This window comes from Musca domestica, unplaced genomic scaffold (assembly GCF_030504385.1).
Source record: "Musca domestica strain aabys unplaced genomic scaffold, Musca_domestica.polishedcontigs.V.1.1 13, whole genome shotgun sequence".
Lineage (NCBI taxonomy): Eukaryota > Metazoa > Arthropoda > Insecta > Diptera > Muscidae > Musca > Musca domestica.
Genome location: NW_026712172.1, coordinates 13,889,742 through 13,905,499, shown reverse-complemented (window position 1 = coordinate 13,905,499; position 15,758 = coordinate 13,889,742). Strand labels below are relative to the sequence as shown.

Genomic DNA, 15,758 nt, shown 5'->3' with positions numbered 1-15,758 from the left:
AATCGGCTAACAAAAGGCATGGAGAGGCACCTTCATACAGGTTTTTTACACTTTCGCAGAACCAAAAAAATGACTTAAGAAACTTTTGGAATGGACGGAATATTCGTTGTTTGAAATATCACATAAAATGTTATTTTTAAGTTCGCGATCGTTCGTTTGCTCCAGTGCATTTCTGAGACTTGGGAAATTCAAATGTTATCTTCCTGCTGTCCTTCTTCAAAACAGACTTACATAGATGCCATATATTTCACCACTATGACAAACGATAAGCCTTTACAATATCGAAAATGATCCACAATTAAACTTGCTGTACAATTTTTGGGGATTCGTTGCTTTTTGTTTTGGGAAGTATGGGGAAAGTTCCAATAACTACGGTTAATACTTTCATGTTTTTTTTTTTTGGGTTACTCGATTATTTTCTTGGCAATTTCTCCTAGAATCGATCCTTAGATGTTGCACTGTATTCTAGTTCATTTAAGTTTTGAATTTCTTGTAATTCTTGGAATTTTTCATGATCACGAATGTGAGCATAATTGGCTGACAAGCACATCAAGTAATGGACCAAACTTAGAATAACCAATAACGTGGCCAGGGTGGCCAATATAAACATGACTTCGGCATTTTCAACGCCATCCTTACAAAATGCTTTGATTTCATAGGTTTCACATATTTTCATGTCTTCTTGTTTGGTAGTCGATGGGAACATGAAGTCTGCGGAATAAAATTGTGGTTATTAGAGGTTAACTAGCTATACAATTTTTAACTTACGGAATTGAGTCAAATCTATGCAGCTAAGTGACTGTTCAACGCTTGAACACATATTCCAAAACATGGTGTAAATAAAGGTAACAACAACCAAAAAACATAATATCAAAATCCAAACAAAATTGAGCAAATATGTTAGACCCATCAGCTGAAAAGAAAGAGAGAATTAGAAATTTGTTAAAAGCTGTGGTTGTGAATTTGAAAAGGAACTAAAATTTAACTGTATTGTAATTCTGTATAAGATTTTTGTCAAATTTCAATGTCTAAGAATTGGCACAGGAGTCGAAGTGTAATGTAGGTATGGTACGTACCGGATCCGGCAAAGTTTTGAAATTTAAGCTGGCAATACTCTACTGCAAGAAATCTTATTCATTGTCATTACCACAAGATCAAATTAATTTTAATGGCCGTCAGACCACTTGCCATTGTGACAAATACAGGGTGAGATAAAAAAACTGCAGCAAAGTCAAATGCCATAATTTTTACATTTTCTTTTCAATGTTTTTTTTTTTTTGAATGAAAGCAAAAAATTCCGGAAATAACATCAAATTTTAGAATAAGTTTAGATTTGTTCGAATTGGTCACCTTTGGCACAAAGTATGGCCTTCAAACGTCCAATGAAACCGTCACACGCTGCCCGAATGTTGCTCTGCGGTATTTTGGCCCATTCCCGGCGAAGCGCTTGTCTGAGGTGATCGACATTTGGGTATTTATTAGTGCCAACCTTCCCTTCCAAAATAGTTCAGACACAATAGTTCAACGGAATGGTATCGGGAGATTTTGGTGTCCATTGTGCGCTGGAAATGAAGCGAGGTACCTCATTTTGTAAGCTTTTTTTGGCGGCGCGTGCTGAGTGCGATGGTGCTGAGTCCTGTTGGGATGTCCAGGGTCTGCGGCCAAAATGTTTGCTTGCCCAAGGCTTTAATACACCCTCCAGAATATTTTCTCAATAATATTCGAAATTTATTCTGATGTCACGGTCGATTAATATTAGCAAGTAAAGACAATCATTTTGTTTGTTTACAAATTGCTGGACAACGAATCATCGGAGAAAACCAAATTCGGCACTTCACCACGTTCGGCCAAGCGAAGTAACTCTTTAGCTCTTTTGAGTCTATTTTCTTTCTGTAGCGGTGTAAGTTCTTGCACTTTTTGGAATTTCAAAAGCTTTACCTCGAGCTCATTTTTCAATATTTGCCAAATGGAATATTGCGATATGTTCAGCTCACGAGCCATTTTTCGGCCACTGCGACGCGGGTTTCGATCAAGTCGCTTCTTTCATTTTTGAACCATTTCTGCTGATGTTGCTGTTTTCTTCCGTCCACTTTCTTGATGTCGGGCTACACTACCAGTATCACGGTAACCAGCGATGGTACGAGACGCAAAAGATTTATTCACATTTAAATGTTGGAGTGCTCTAACGATAGCCACTTGTGGTTTTCCAGCCAAATATAAAGACATCACACTATCACGCTTGAATTCGAACGTTCCCACGCCTCACATTCCCACCCCTGCCGACCGAGGGGGCGACCTCCCTTTACGGAGGGATCGCGTACACATCATGATCCGCATCATAATGGGAATTCAGTAGGAAATTGAAAACCAGCTACAGAATCTAATTCATCAGCTAGTTTGTCAAATAATAAAACAGGTATGTTAATTGTTTAAAAATAAAATTATTCTAGATTTAATAACTTCTAAACTCATACAAAAATCTACATTACAATACACAGAATTAAAGTCAACACACATTTTATTAAGAGGTTAGCCCATTGAATTCGTGCGGTGAAAATCAGTATATAATAATTGGTAGTATCTACTAGATCTAAAAGGAACATTAATTCTAATATATGAGATTAGGAAATCTGAAGGTATATAACCATTTAATATTATTAGTACAAACATGGAGTTCAACATAATACGTCTGCTTTTAAGTGTAGGCAATCTAATTAATTTTAGCCTGCTAGCATAAGAAGGCAAAACAAAATCACTATTCCAATGTAAACCTCGTAAGGCAAATAGCAGAAATTGTTTTTGCACGGATTCTATTTTATCTGAATATATTGCATATTGAGGATCCAATACAACAGAACCATATTCCAATATAGGTCTAACAAGAGACGTAAATAATTGTTTTGTTATATATGGATCAGAAAATTCTTTGGCCCACCGTTTAACAAAACCTAAAACACCATTTGCTTTATTTACCATTGTTATTACATGGCTATTAAAATTTAATTTTGGATCCATCAAGAGGCCTAGATCGACAAATGAATCTACAGTTGATAATGAATGACCGTCAATATTATATTGTAATATCAGAGAAGAAGATCTGGAGAAGCACATATGCTTACATTTGCTTAAATTTAACTCCATACAATTTAACTTGCACCATTTAAAAAGGCTGTCTAAATCGTTTTGAAGTAAACTGGCTCGTTTATCACAATTATGTGAAATGAATAATTTAACATCATCTGCGTACATTAACAATTTCGAGTAATTTATGGAATTAGGTAAATCGTTGATAAATAAAAGAAAGAGGACCGTTCCAAGGTGACTTCCTTGCGGAACACCCGATGGAACGTTAATCGTTTTGGATAGATACCCTTCAAACAAAACTAGTTGTGATCTATCATTTAAGTAAGATGATATCCATTTGACTAAGTTTGTGTTGAAACCCATATAATTTAATTTATATATTAGGAGTTCATGGTTAACCCTATCAAAAGCTTTACTAAAATCAGTATAAATTGTATCAGTTTGTTTACGCTGAACAAATCCTTTTATTACTGTTGACGTAAATTGTATAAGATTTGTTGTAGTTGAAAGACCACTACGAAAACCATGCTGATATGGACTCAATATAGATTGAATTTTCTGTGAAATTACTGCAGTAATTAATTTTTCAAACAATTTAGGTATGGCACTTAATTTTGCAATTCCTCTATAATTTGACACATTAGTAAGACTACCAGACTTATGTAAAGGTATAATATAAGATTTTTTCCAGAAAGTAGGAAAGTGACCAAATTTCAGTGAATAATTAAACAATATAGTTAACGGAAGTGCTAATGTTTCTGAACAATATTTAAGAATTATATTAGGTATGCCATCCGGTCCTGGACATTTAATCGATTTTAAACTACGCAGACTATTGTACACATCCTGACGTTGTAGAAAAGGCATACAAATTTGATCAGCCTGTGACAACTTATAAGGATACGAATCTTTAATTTGGCAAGATGTACTGGAATAGGTTGTGGCAAAAAAATCTGCGAAACATTCAGCAATATCTGTGCCTGTGACAAATTCTTTATTGTTATATTTCAATACTGAGGGCTTTGAGGAAACTTTTCGTTTTAGATTAACAAAATCATAAAAAGATTTAGGATTGGATTTAAAATTATTTTTAATCTTGTCTAGGTAAAGATTGGGAGGTTTTCTTAGAAACCTCACCAGCAATACTCATAACTTCAGGATTATTTACCCCTTTACCTATACCGCTGTTATCTACCGGAACTGGGTGTGTAACAACACTGGCATACGACTGTTCACGTCCAGTCTCAGTTGTTTCAGTGATATTAACTGAAACCGGTTGTGGAACAGTGTTCTCCACAGAAACTATTGCTTTGCGACTAGGCATTCCCTTAGTTGGTGCCTTTTTCGCAGCCCTTTTGCGTTTCTGGCCAGAAACTGACGGTGACGACACAAACTCATCTAAATCTTGGTATTTCTCAAACAATGTAGAGAAATTCTCGAATCGGAATGATAGTGAGGAAAAATCTTTTTTCATCGATGTCAATTCCGACTGCAAATCCTTTACAAAATTATAAAATCTTGATGAATCTTGTAAGAGGTGGTATTGGTATTTGTTGAAACCTTTTCAATTTCCTCTTGTCGACTTATATATTGAATGCCTTTCAATCTTACATAGGATGTATGTAAACTACTGGAAGCTGCAAAATGTCCATGTATCGTAACAAATTTGTTTTTTATTACGCAGGTAGGACCAATTTCCATTATTCCGGAATTTTTAATGATGATGAGGTTGGTTTCAGATCCGCATACCATTGAAGATTCAATATCGGCTGTAGTAGCAAAGATCCATTTATTTTGATGATGTAATTGACTCCAAACTGCTGTTCCAGTAATTTTGTGAAGACGGCAATTGCTAGTTGATTGGTTATTGAAGATATTGATCTCGCAAGGGTTAACAAGTGCATTTTTCTTGAGCTTTGACTGCTGATTTCTGCAAATATATTCATCATCGTTTGGTTTGAGACAGCTTGAACTATCCTCTGATTTGACAAGAATATATTCTTCTCTATGTGCATCGGTAGATATGTATTCCGTTTCTGGTTGAATGGCGATTAAGGTGTCATTTTGTATTGTTGGAACTGCAAATATTTTGAACAACTCAAAAAACTGTTGGTTAACTAAGGGTATCTTCCTATAGTATTATAGGACTGGTTGCAATTCTCACTCTTTTTGCCGGAATGACACCTCTTCTATGTTCACCTGTTACCGATTTTTTCTTGTGGAAATTGTGCTTTCTTGAGTTGTATCTTTGTCAATTATAGCATTATCATGATCTTCTGGACCCATTATTTGTTGATACCGTTGTGGTCGCGCTCTATTACATTTTATGCATCTTTGAACGGTAGACCTTGCTGTTATCTTGCCTTTTATTGGCCAGAATCGCTGTCTTATTGCGTTTAACAAGGCTTGAGCTCCACAATGTTTATTTTATTCATGAACTGTCTTAAATAGCAATTTCGCCAAAGGATCATTATAAGGCAATATCATTTGGTGTTTCGCATCCATTTGTAGCATAGCATGTTCAAATCTTCCTCCAACGCGAAGAATGCCTTCATCATCCAAAAACGGTGATAAACTGCATAGCGAGCTATGCTTATTAATCTGCTTTTCAGCCTTCAATGCGTTGATATCAGCTGCAAATTCGGATGATTGTACGGCTTGAATTATTCGACGAAGGGAGTCGTCTAATTCGTTGGAAGACAGTGCTATATGTTGAGGCCGGTGTGCCTTTTGCATACGTGCATTGCTGGTGAATCTAAGCACGTATGCTAAAATTCTTTGTAACTTCCTGAATGAATTTTTGTGCTCGATCATATGTATTAGATGCATGTCAGAAGCTACTATTGACGTCGTAGCTGCAGTCTTTAACTCCATGCTATTTGTTATATCCTCTTGCGGAGAGAATTTGGTCGGCCATAGTTCTTCCCTTCCATGAAGAAAAACTGGACCATGAAACCATAATCGGCATTTAGAAAGATCAGCTGGCGAGAGTCCTCGGGATAAAATGTCGGCAGGATTTTCTTTTGACTTAACGTGGTTCCATTGTTCTGGCAATGTTAAGTTTTGTATGGTGGATACCCTATTAGCCACAAAAGTCTTATATACGTTGGACCTTGATTTTATCCAGGCGAGTACTATTTCAGAATCAGTCCATAAAAACATCGGATTATTCTGAAGCCTTAGGTCATTTTTCACCCTGGTAGCCAGTTGAGCTGCTACCACTGTGGCACATAGCTCTAATCGTGGTAGAGTTTGTTTTTTCAAAGGAGCTACCCTAGATTTAGCACAGATCAGACGTACAACTACTCGTCCATCCTTTCCAATAAAACGAATATAAATAGCCGCGCCAAAAGCTCTTTCCGATGCATCGGCAAACACATGCAACTGGATTTTCGTCGGGATCTCCCCACAGAATACATGTCGCGGTATCTTAAAGTTGTTGAGACCTTCCAATTCCCTTCGAAATGTTTTCCAAGTGGCACAAAGTTTTTCGGGTAGTGCTTCGTCCCAATCTAATGTATGTTGCCATAGCTGCTGAATAAATATTTTTGCCTTCACCACAATCGGTGCAAGTAGGCCAAGCGGATCAAATAATTTTGCTAGTTCAGACGTAACTACTCGTTTTGATATGATTTCATTATGATCAATGTTTGTTTTTACACAAAATTGATCTGCTTGCGGCATCCAATATAATCCCAACGTCTTTATTGTTTGAGATTCTTGGTGTATTGGATGACCATTTCCTTAGAATGAAGCCGTGTTGTTTCAATGTTGTTATTAACTCCTTTAGTATTTCAATAGCTGTATTTAGGCTATCTGCACCGCCGAGACCGTCATCCATATAAAAATTATCTTTCAGCATTTGTGAGCCTAATGGATAACGCTCCATGTTCTCGTTTGCAATCTTTTGTAAGCATTTTGTAGCCAGATACGGTGCTGAACGTGTCCCATATGTGACCGTATTAAGTTTGTAATAACTGACTGGATGGGATGGATCCTCTCTCCAGATAATTAGCTGATACCTTTGATCATCGGGATGCATTAAAATCTGCCTGTACATCTTTTCAATATCGGTTGTGAAGACGAATTTTGGCAATCGAAACCTCAGCAAAATAGAAAACAATTCACTTTGTACGATTGGTCCTGTATACATTAGATCATTTAACGATTGACCTGATGAAGTTTTCGCTGATGCGTCAAATGCAACCCTAAGTTTTGTTGTTGTACTATCGGGCTTGAGAACACAATGATGCGGAATAAAATATTTAGGATTTGATACGGTACACACGTCAATCTTTTGCATGTGTCCTAATTGTTCATATTCTCGCATAAATTTAATGTACTGACTTCGGATATCTTCCTTCTGTAGAAGTCGGCGTTCAAGGCTCATAAATCGGTTATAAGCCATTGCATGTGATTTCCCCAATGCTGTTGGAGATTCTTGAAACGGAAGGCTGACGATGAAACGACCATTCTGATCCGTCTTAACATGTTGATTGAAGTGAGATTCGCAAAGGGTTTCTAATGGAGACATGACCTTTTCAGTTGATTCCACTTCCTCAAGTTTCCATAATTTTTCGATAGCTTGTTCCAGTGATGTTTCACTAAAAATTGCGCATGTTAGCGCTGCTGATGTGTCGTCCGTTGACGATTGTTGAATTAAACCACCTACAATCCAGCCAAGCGCAGTATTTTGGAGTATGGGTTTATGACCATTTAGTTTTATCGCGAATAACTTTTTTTCTGGAAAATTCTCAAAGAAATGCTTTTGTACGCTTGTAAACGATAAAATGAGCTATCACTGGAATAATTTTAACAGCTGTCGGAGGAGTGGCTTAGAAATGACAGCAGTCTGAAGTTGGTTGCAGTTTTTTCATCTCACCCTGTATGGTCTTTTAAATGTAACTTTTTCGTTTCTATAGCTGATAGTAGTTAACACTTTGTAAACAGTTTGCAAAGACGAGGTTCTCTTCCCGAGAAAACAACATCCCAAAGGCGATCTTCGATATGCACTGAATGATATTTATTGATTACTGCCAGGCAAAGGCTGTTTGGGACCATTGTTTTTCGCACCCAATTATCCAACGTCTTTTCAAATACCTACCACTGCACATGATATCCGACCACCAACACGCGTACCCCATGCTCGATATACTTTATAACGTGTTGCTCCTGTTGCTAGGAATCCCACAAATAATATCATAAATCCTAAAGTTGCCATTGTACCGCCAATAATTATAAAAATCATTCGAATTGTTTCAATCCTGAAAAAAATCAACATAAATAAGTTAGTACTGCTACAATTCGATTATTATGTTCCGAACAACTTACCATATCAGTCTTAGATGAAATACTTGATCCACCATAATTACAGTCAATGAAGCTCCCCTATACATGGTGCCGCAAAATATGCCAACGCCCAATAGGCACATAAGTGTGGCTATCAGGGTGGCATATGGGACTCTTGCCATGCATGATTGACAGCAATCACCTGAAAAAAGGTAAAATAAAAGATAAGCTTCAATGTAAAATGTTACAACTATTCGGAGGGTATATTTTTAATACACAATTTCTACAAATAATATTGGACGAAACTTAAAAGCTGTGAGGTTTACAACGAAATTTCGTTTTGCGAACGTGATTTAGGTACCATAACTTATTTTGTCTAGTTCTATTTAGGGCGAGATAATTTGTATTTTCCTACCTCTACCACCACCACGTTCGGTATAGCGATCGATGGACAAATCGGAACGATATGTCCTGCGTCGATTATTGCCATTTCCATTGTTAGGTCTAGCATTGTAGGCACGCGTTAAAACACCATCATCTTCGAAATTGGTTTCCAATAAAATTTCTTCGCGTGGATCAGGCACACGATTTGGATTTGTAGCAGCACCAGAAGAAAACATTTTTAAGGAGGGGTTTTAACAATAAGAAGATATGTACGTAAAGATCGCATACAGACACACACGCTTCATAACATATCTGTACGGCAAAAAAAATAATACTAAATTAATTACACTGGAGATGTGTAGAGTTGACTGAGGACTGTAATTTTGTTTTCGAACTCATTTCGGTTTGCTTTTGTTTGTGTGTTTGGAATGGGTGACACATTCTCCCTATCACATTGTTAAGCTTAAATACACAGTGTGACAAAATTGAAAAATAAACAACAACATCAATTATGAAAACATAGAGAAGATAAAACTAAAATAACAAAAATATGAAGTGTTTTCTCAAAAAAAAGTAAATAAATAAAATAAAAAAATATTGAAAATTTAAAAACTATTTCATATAAATTCTATAATATTAAAATATGAAAGAAATTTCATTTACTAATAAGTATTTTGGATTTTGTCCCAAGTCTTTTTACCCACTGTCATCATAATCTCTTGTTTTATCTTATCAATAACTGGAACGATTTTCTTTCATACTTGAGTGAGTATGAAACGAAGAGAGTTGCAATATCGAGTCAGGTAATAGGAGAACTTTTTTTAGGTGATTCAGTATCAGATATGTCGCAATGCCATTGTGAATCATGGTTCATAAGCATTTCCCTTGATTTAATTGTTTGCTGTTTAGTTACCTGAATGAAGAGCTTTAGCATTTGTTTCATAAAAACGTTAATTTGAAATAAAGTTTTAAATTTGGGAGCGAAGAGTTGAAAAGTAAATCAGTAAAAAAATTGAAAAACATTAAAATTTTAAATTATTTTTATCAAAATTAGCCGGAGAAGGGCTTCAAATTATACTTTTCGCCTAAACATCTGTAGCTAATTATTGGTGAAAATAAACCTTTGAACTACGGACCCAAAATACCAATAAAAGGCGTAGAATATGGATAAAATTGTTCGACCAAACCAGTATTTACTCTAATTTGAAAGAATAGCATGCATCATGCTCAACGTGCTCAGTTATTTATTTATAAATTAATCTGGTTCTTCATCGATGTCCAGGTTTAAGAATTCTGATACCTTTATGGGCTGTAGCCAAAGATCCTATGGACGGAGTAGGGTAGGCTTGGCTGGACAATAAAACAGGTGCAGCGTATTGTGCGGGCCTGTATCGCACGCTGGGTAGGCGTTCCACACATCTTCATCAATTCGTGCGCAATATGAATTGAGACAGCTGTGTCATCCGGCCAAAACTACCATGGTTTGCCTAGGCAGCAGACGTTTACGTTAACATGCTCAACTTGGACAGATTGCGAAGAGTTATACGTTTAATGTGGAGCACTCCACAAGTTGTTATATCAAAATCACATCCTTTAAATGCATTTGGGAGGAGAATCAGCCGGCATGGCTTAAAAGAATTTTTTTTGGTCCTGCTTATCATGCTGAGAATCTAAGAAATTTGTGTTTCCAGTAATTATAGACACCTATGAAGTATTTTTGTGGTGGAAGTTCTAAAATTAATAATTGTGGCGAAAGCCTTACCTTCCCAACTCTGCAGACACAGTGGGAGACCTACCGCTTCGTGTACGCAGCACCACGATCCAAATAATGACAGTAATTGAGAATAAAATTAAAATCGGCTACAGAAATGTGTTTAATCAAATTATTGCAGGTTTAATATTTGAGGACCTGCATCACCCTAAGAATTTCCAAAGATGCACAACGTGTCGGGATGTTGGGGTCCCAAAGTTAATCTGGCCACTCTTTATTTCAAAGGATAGAAAAAATATTTACTTTTACTAACGAATTGTAACCTTCAACTACATTTACAGTGTAAGATTGAAATTGTTACAGGAAATGCTCCGGTCGAAATGCAATCTTCTAAAACCGTACCTATAGCTTCTCAATTCTTAGCGCCTGCAATTGTTGTTAACTCGTCCAGTACAATAGCTAATACTATTCCTGTAATTTCTACTGACAACACTAATAAGCAAACGTTATCGTCTCCACGTTCGGCAGAACCGTTAAGGGAAGCTTCTGTTACTGCAGAATCTAATAAGCCTTTCGTTCTCACCAAGCCTCGAGCGGTTATAGAAACAAAATCTGTTCCTGCAGATAAATTTAAAAATAATCTATCTGTTTCTGCAGATACTATTAATGAAAAGTCTGTTTCTGCAGACAATAACAATGTAATCCTTACGCCTTCTGATTTAAATGAAAAGTCTGTTTCTGCAGACAATAATAACGAATTCCCTATGCCTTTGCCTACGGATCAACTTATTGTTGTAGCGCCGAGTAAAACTATATTTGTGTCTCGATTGCATCCCGATACTACAGTTGATAACCTTCGGTCTTACATAAAAACAAAAATTCCAAATTTACCTGATAATGGCATAAAAATTTTTAAATTTAACAAGTCCCAACCTCGCGATATTTCATCATTTAAAATCATTACTCCTGCTAAATTATTTAATTTAATAGTTAACAGAACGTTCTGGCCGGATGGATTGTTGGTAAAGGAATTTGTATTTAGGGAAAGAACAAACCCCGTTAATTTACCAGTTAATCTTTCAGTTGTACCATTGTCAAAAAACTAACTAAATCTCTATCTCTTCTCTATCAAAACGTGAGAGGTCTTAACACTAAACTTAGAAATATTTATTTAAAATCCTTTGACTGTGATTTCAAAATTTTGGTATTCACGGAAACATGGTTAAAACCACAAATTCGTGACACTGAGATTTTATCTGATCAGTACCAAATTTACAGAAAAGACAGATTAAATAAAATGGGTGGAGGAGTTTTTATTGCCGTTCATAATTCCATTGCCTCAGTACGTATTTTGGTTACAGAACACCCTACGATTGAATTTGTTTGTGTTAAATTAAAGTATCTAAATTGTAATTTTATTATAACTTGTTCATATATTCCTCCAAATTCAGACATGGATACTTATCTTATGCATTCAGCCTCAATAAAAGAGGTTTCATTATATCATTCCTCCAACGCGGAAATGATTTGTCTGGGGGATTTCAATCTGCCTAATCTAGCATGGGTCCCAGGAGAAAATATTGTAGATTATGTACCAGTATCTTCTATAGAACTTTCTACTGAGATGTCATCTTTTTGGGAAATCTTATTTGAGCAATGTCTTTATCAAATAAATTCTATCTATAATGCAAAAGGTAAATTATTAGATTTAATTTTTTCTTCTTCCTTAACTTCTTCTGTGTGCAGAATCCCTCCTTTCTCAGAGCCAGAGGATATGTATCATCCTACTCTTATGGTAGCCATTGAACTTAGTAACATTCAAACAAAACATACTTCATCTCAAAATAAGTCACGTAAGTTAAACTTTGGCAAGACTAACGTTGATCTGTTGCGTTCTACATTGTCCAATATAAATTGGTGTTTTGAAGGTAATTTGGATTTTCGTATTTCAAGCTTTTATAAAATAATTAACAATGCATTAGAAACCTCAGTCCCACTTGTGAAAATGTGCTGTGATAGGGGTCCAGTTTGGTTTACCCCACAACTTAGGCGCTTACGTAACATAAAAAAAGATGAAAAAACTGCAACCAACTTCAGACTGCTGTCATTTCTAAGCCAGTCGTGCGACAGCTGTTAAAATTATTCCTGTAACAGCTCATTCTATTGTTTACAAACGTACAAAAGCATTTTGGTGAGAATTTTCAAGAACAAAAGTTATTGGCAAAGAAATTTAAGCGTGATAGTGTGATTTCTATATAATTAGCTGGAGAACCACAAGTGGCTATCATTAGAGCACTCCTGCATTTAAATGTGAATAAATTTCTTGTGTCTCGTACCGTGATACTGGTAGCGTAGCCCCACGTCAAGGAAGTGGACGGAAAATAACAGCAACATCAGCAGAAATGGTTCGAAAAGTAAAGAAGCGAAACCCGCATCGCAGTTGCCGATGGCTCGTGAGCTGAACATATCACAATATTCCATTCGGTAAAAAAATGAGCTCGGGGTGAAGCCATTGAAATTCCAAAAAGTGCAAAAACTTACACCGCAACAGAAAGAAAATAGACGCAAAAGAGCTAAAGAGTTGCTTCGCTTGGCCGAAAGTGGTGAACCGCCGAATTTGGTTTTCTCCGATGAGAAAACATTCGTTGTCCAGCAGTTTGTAAAGAAACAAAATGATCGTGTTTTCTTGCCAAAGAGGTCAGCTAAAAATGTACACCTTCGGTTGGCCACCAGAACTCAATCGCCGGCCATGGTGATGATGTGGGCCGCCATAACAGCTGATGGTCGCTCTCCGCTTGTATTAATCGACCGTGGCCAGCAGAATATATGCCGAATATTATCGCGAAAATATTCTGGAGGATGTACGCAAACATTGATCTGCGGTATTTTGGCCCATTCCCGGCGAAGCGTTTATTTGAGGTTATCGACATTTCGGTATTTTTTGGTGCCAACCTTACTTTCCAAAATACTCCAGACTCAATAGTCCAACGAATTGGTATCCGAAGATTTTGGTGGCCACTGTGCGCTGGAAATGAAGCGAGGAAACTCAAGAAGAATGGTTACAAACATTCTTGGGTGGCGCGTCCAGAGTGCGACGGTTCTGAGTCCTGTTGGAATGTTCAAGGTCTGCGGCCAAAATGTTTGCGTGGCTTGGGCAATTTTCGGGCAGCGTGTGTCGGTTTCATTGGCCGTTTAAAGGCCATAATTCGTGCCAAAGGTGACCAATTCGAACAAATCTAAACTTATTCTAATATTTGATGCTATTTCCGACATTTTTTGCTTTCGTTCAATTAAATTGAAGAAAAAAATGTAAAAATTATGGCGTTTGGCTTTGTTGCAGTTTTTTTATCTCACCCTGTAGTTAATATTATTGCAGGTTACTATATTATAGGGGCCATGGCTCCCAAATGATGGAGATAAGGACTTGTTTACTATGGGCCCCTCGAAGACGAGTGATGAGTAGCAAGACCTAATATCTCCTAAACATAGAACATTTGAGGACTTTACAAATATTCCGAAACCACTTTAAGTGCTTTCTGTCGCCCTTGCCCCAATCTCTCACTTATTTCTCCACAATGAAAACAAGTCTTTGTCCTTTATTTTGTCAAGTGTTTAAATGGAAACAGTTATTTAAAAATATCTCCTCGATAAATCACCGAAAACATAGCAAATATTAAGACCTCCACATATTTCGAAATCACTTCAAAGTCTTCGTGTCCGTATTCTTTTTTTTTTTTGTCTCTTGTCTATAACATTTTAGATTAGCCCAATAGACTGGAATGGAGGTATCTCTTAAAAAAAACTGGTTTACTACAGACCAATGGCATGTGCATGAAAAATCAAAAAGGAAACATAATTTTGAAACATTTATGCAGCTAATGGGTCAAAAACTTGTATTATCTCTTATCTCGTGTATTATAATGCAGCAAATTGAGATCATAACGACCGAAGTCTCTTTTAAAACTCCCTCTTGATTCGTCACACCTCTTAAAAATAGCTGGCTGAACACATCGCACTGTTAAGTCTCAGAAGTTTTCAATCAATCTTTGAAATAAATGACTCCTCTTCTCCCGGAGTTAAAAACTTCATGAAATATGAACCTTCAAAATAAAAATCATTATTATCAGGATAAAAGCTGGATCTTCTTATCGTTTATGGTAACATTTTAAATATTTTCCGTTTGATACTAATTAATCTTCCTCTCTATGTTGTTTATTTTTCACGTCGCTATTCATTTCCGTTTCGAAGCCCAATTAATTGCAAGCAACAATTACGGTACGGAAGTCATTCACTTGCCTTCTTCTTTCATTTACAACAACAAACCATGCAAAAAATTATGTAGCCTTTAAGTCTTTGTGTCATACCCATACGCCAATTTTTAAAACGAATAAATAATACTATAGTTTGTCGCATCTCCGGTGCAACTTTTCAAATCAAAAGATGAACATTTCTATAGTACGATAAAAATGTTCTACATAAAATTGAAGTAGAACTCGATTGCAAGTTTAAATCTACTGTCACTTCATACCATTTCTTCAGACACAGTAACGTCTCTGCAGAATTTTTCTTCAAAACAAAGACTTGTCAAGCGTTAATTAATGCCTGGTGGTGGCTCTACTTAAGCAATACACAAACACACATGCACTTGTTTATTAATCGTATGCTTTGGCAGCTTTAGATATGGGAGTGGTCTCTTAGTTTTAAATACCAAATGATCAATTCATTATTGAATACTTGCTACAACTATATATTTCTTATAAAATAAATATATATTTTTAAAAAATTTCAATTTATTACACCAAATTTGAACTTACCCATTGTTTAACACGCCTCTATTAATCCAAACGTATTATGAAAGTCAATAAATGAAAACTTGTTTGGTGGTGAACTCTGTTGGTGCTGGCTTAAAAGCGCTGACTTGTCGTCTAATTATTGTGTGTATTCATGACAAGCTTGGCTTAAAATTTGTTTACATTACGCTTAATATTCTTTCTAATGAACACACGTTGGTTATTTTTTATTATAAAGATTTTAGTTTTTAATTTCGATGGTATTTGGTCTTTTTAAAAAAAGAAATATTAAATATAATTAAAAAAACCGATTGAAAACAACAAAAACTAACTCCAAACTCCAACTAGAAAACAATAGGGATGTATAAGTCGATTAGAAACCACTAGGAACATATCAGTCAACATGAATACCAGGGATGTACAAATCGACTTTTGATCTTAAATAGAGTATACACCATGGCAGAAGAATACAGGTAAATGCATCAACGCTTGGGAACACA

The 15,758-nt window shown here is 36.1% G+C and overlaps 1 protein-coding gene across 2 annotated transcripts; it reads right to left on the bottom strand.

Moving 5' to 3' along the window:
* Positions 1 to 424: 424 nt before the first annotated feature.
* On the bottom strand, positions 425 to 15,542 carry LOC101889057 (neuronal membrane glycoprotein M6-a). Of its 2 annotated transcripts, none has more exons than XM_005180702.4 (5): positions 15,283 to 15,542; positions 8,416 to 8,575; positions 8,189 to 8,348; positions 769 to 913; positions 425 to 711 (listed from the first exon to the last, which is right to left on the bottom strand). In XM_005180702.4, exons 1-5 carry the CDS (start codon positions 15,284 to 15,286, stop codon positions 434 to 436), a joined length of 747 nt encoding a protein of 248 aa, XP_005180759.1. In that variant the 5' UTR covers positions 15,287 to 15,542; the 3' UTR covers positions 425 to 433. The 2 variants fall into 2 exon arrangements, with proteins under 2 accessions (XP_005180759.1, XP_005180758.1); XM_005180701.4 differs by lacking the exon at positions 15,283 to 15,542 and adding an exon at positions 8,789 to 9,184.
* Between the last annotated feature and the right edge of the window lie 216 nt (positions 15,543 to 15,758).

Bases quoted from the DNA above. Each gene is read 5' to 3' on its own strand.
- LOC101889057 (XM_005180701.4), bottom strand. From the start codon at position 8,993: ATGTTTTCTTCTGGTGCTGCTACAAATCCAAATCGTGTGCCTGATCCA. The intron at 8,576-8,788 runs GTAGGAAAATAC...ACCTTTTTTCAG, and splicing joins CGAACGTGGTGGTGGTAGAG to GTGATTGCTGTCAATCATGC. The intron at 8,349-8,415 runs GTAAGTTGTTCG...GATTTTTTTCAG, and splicing joins TTTCATCTAAGACTGATATG to GATTGAAACAATTCGAATGA.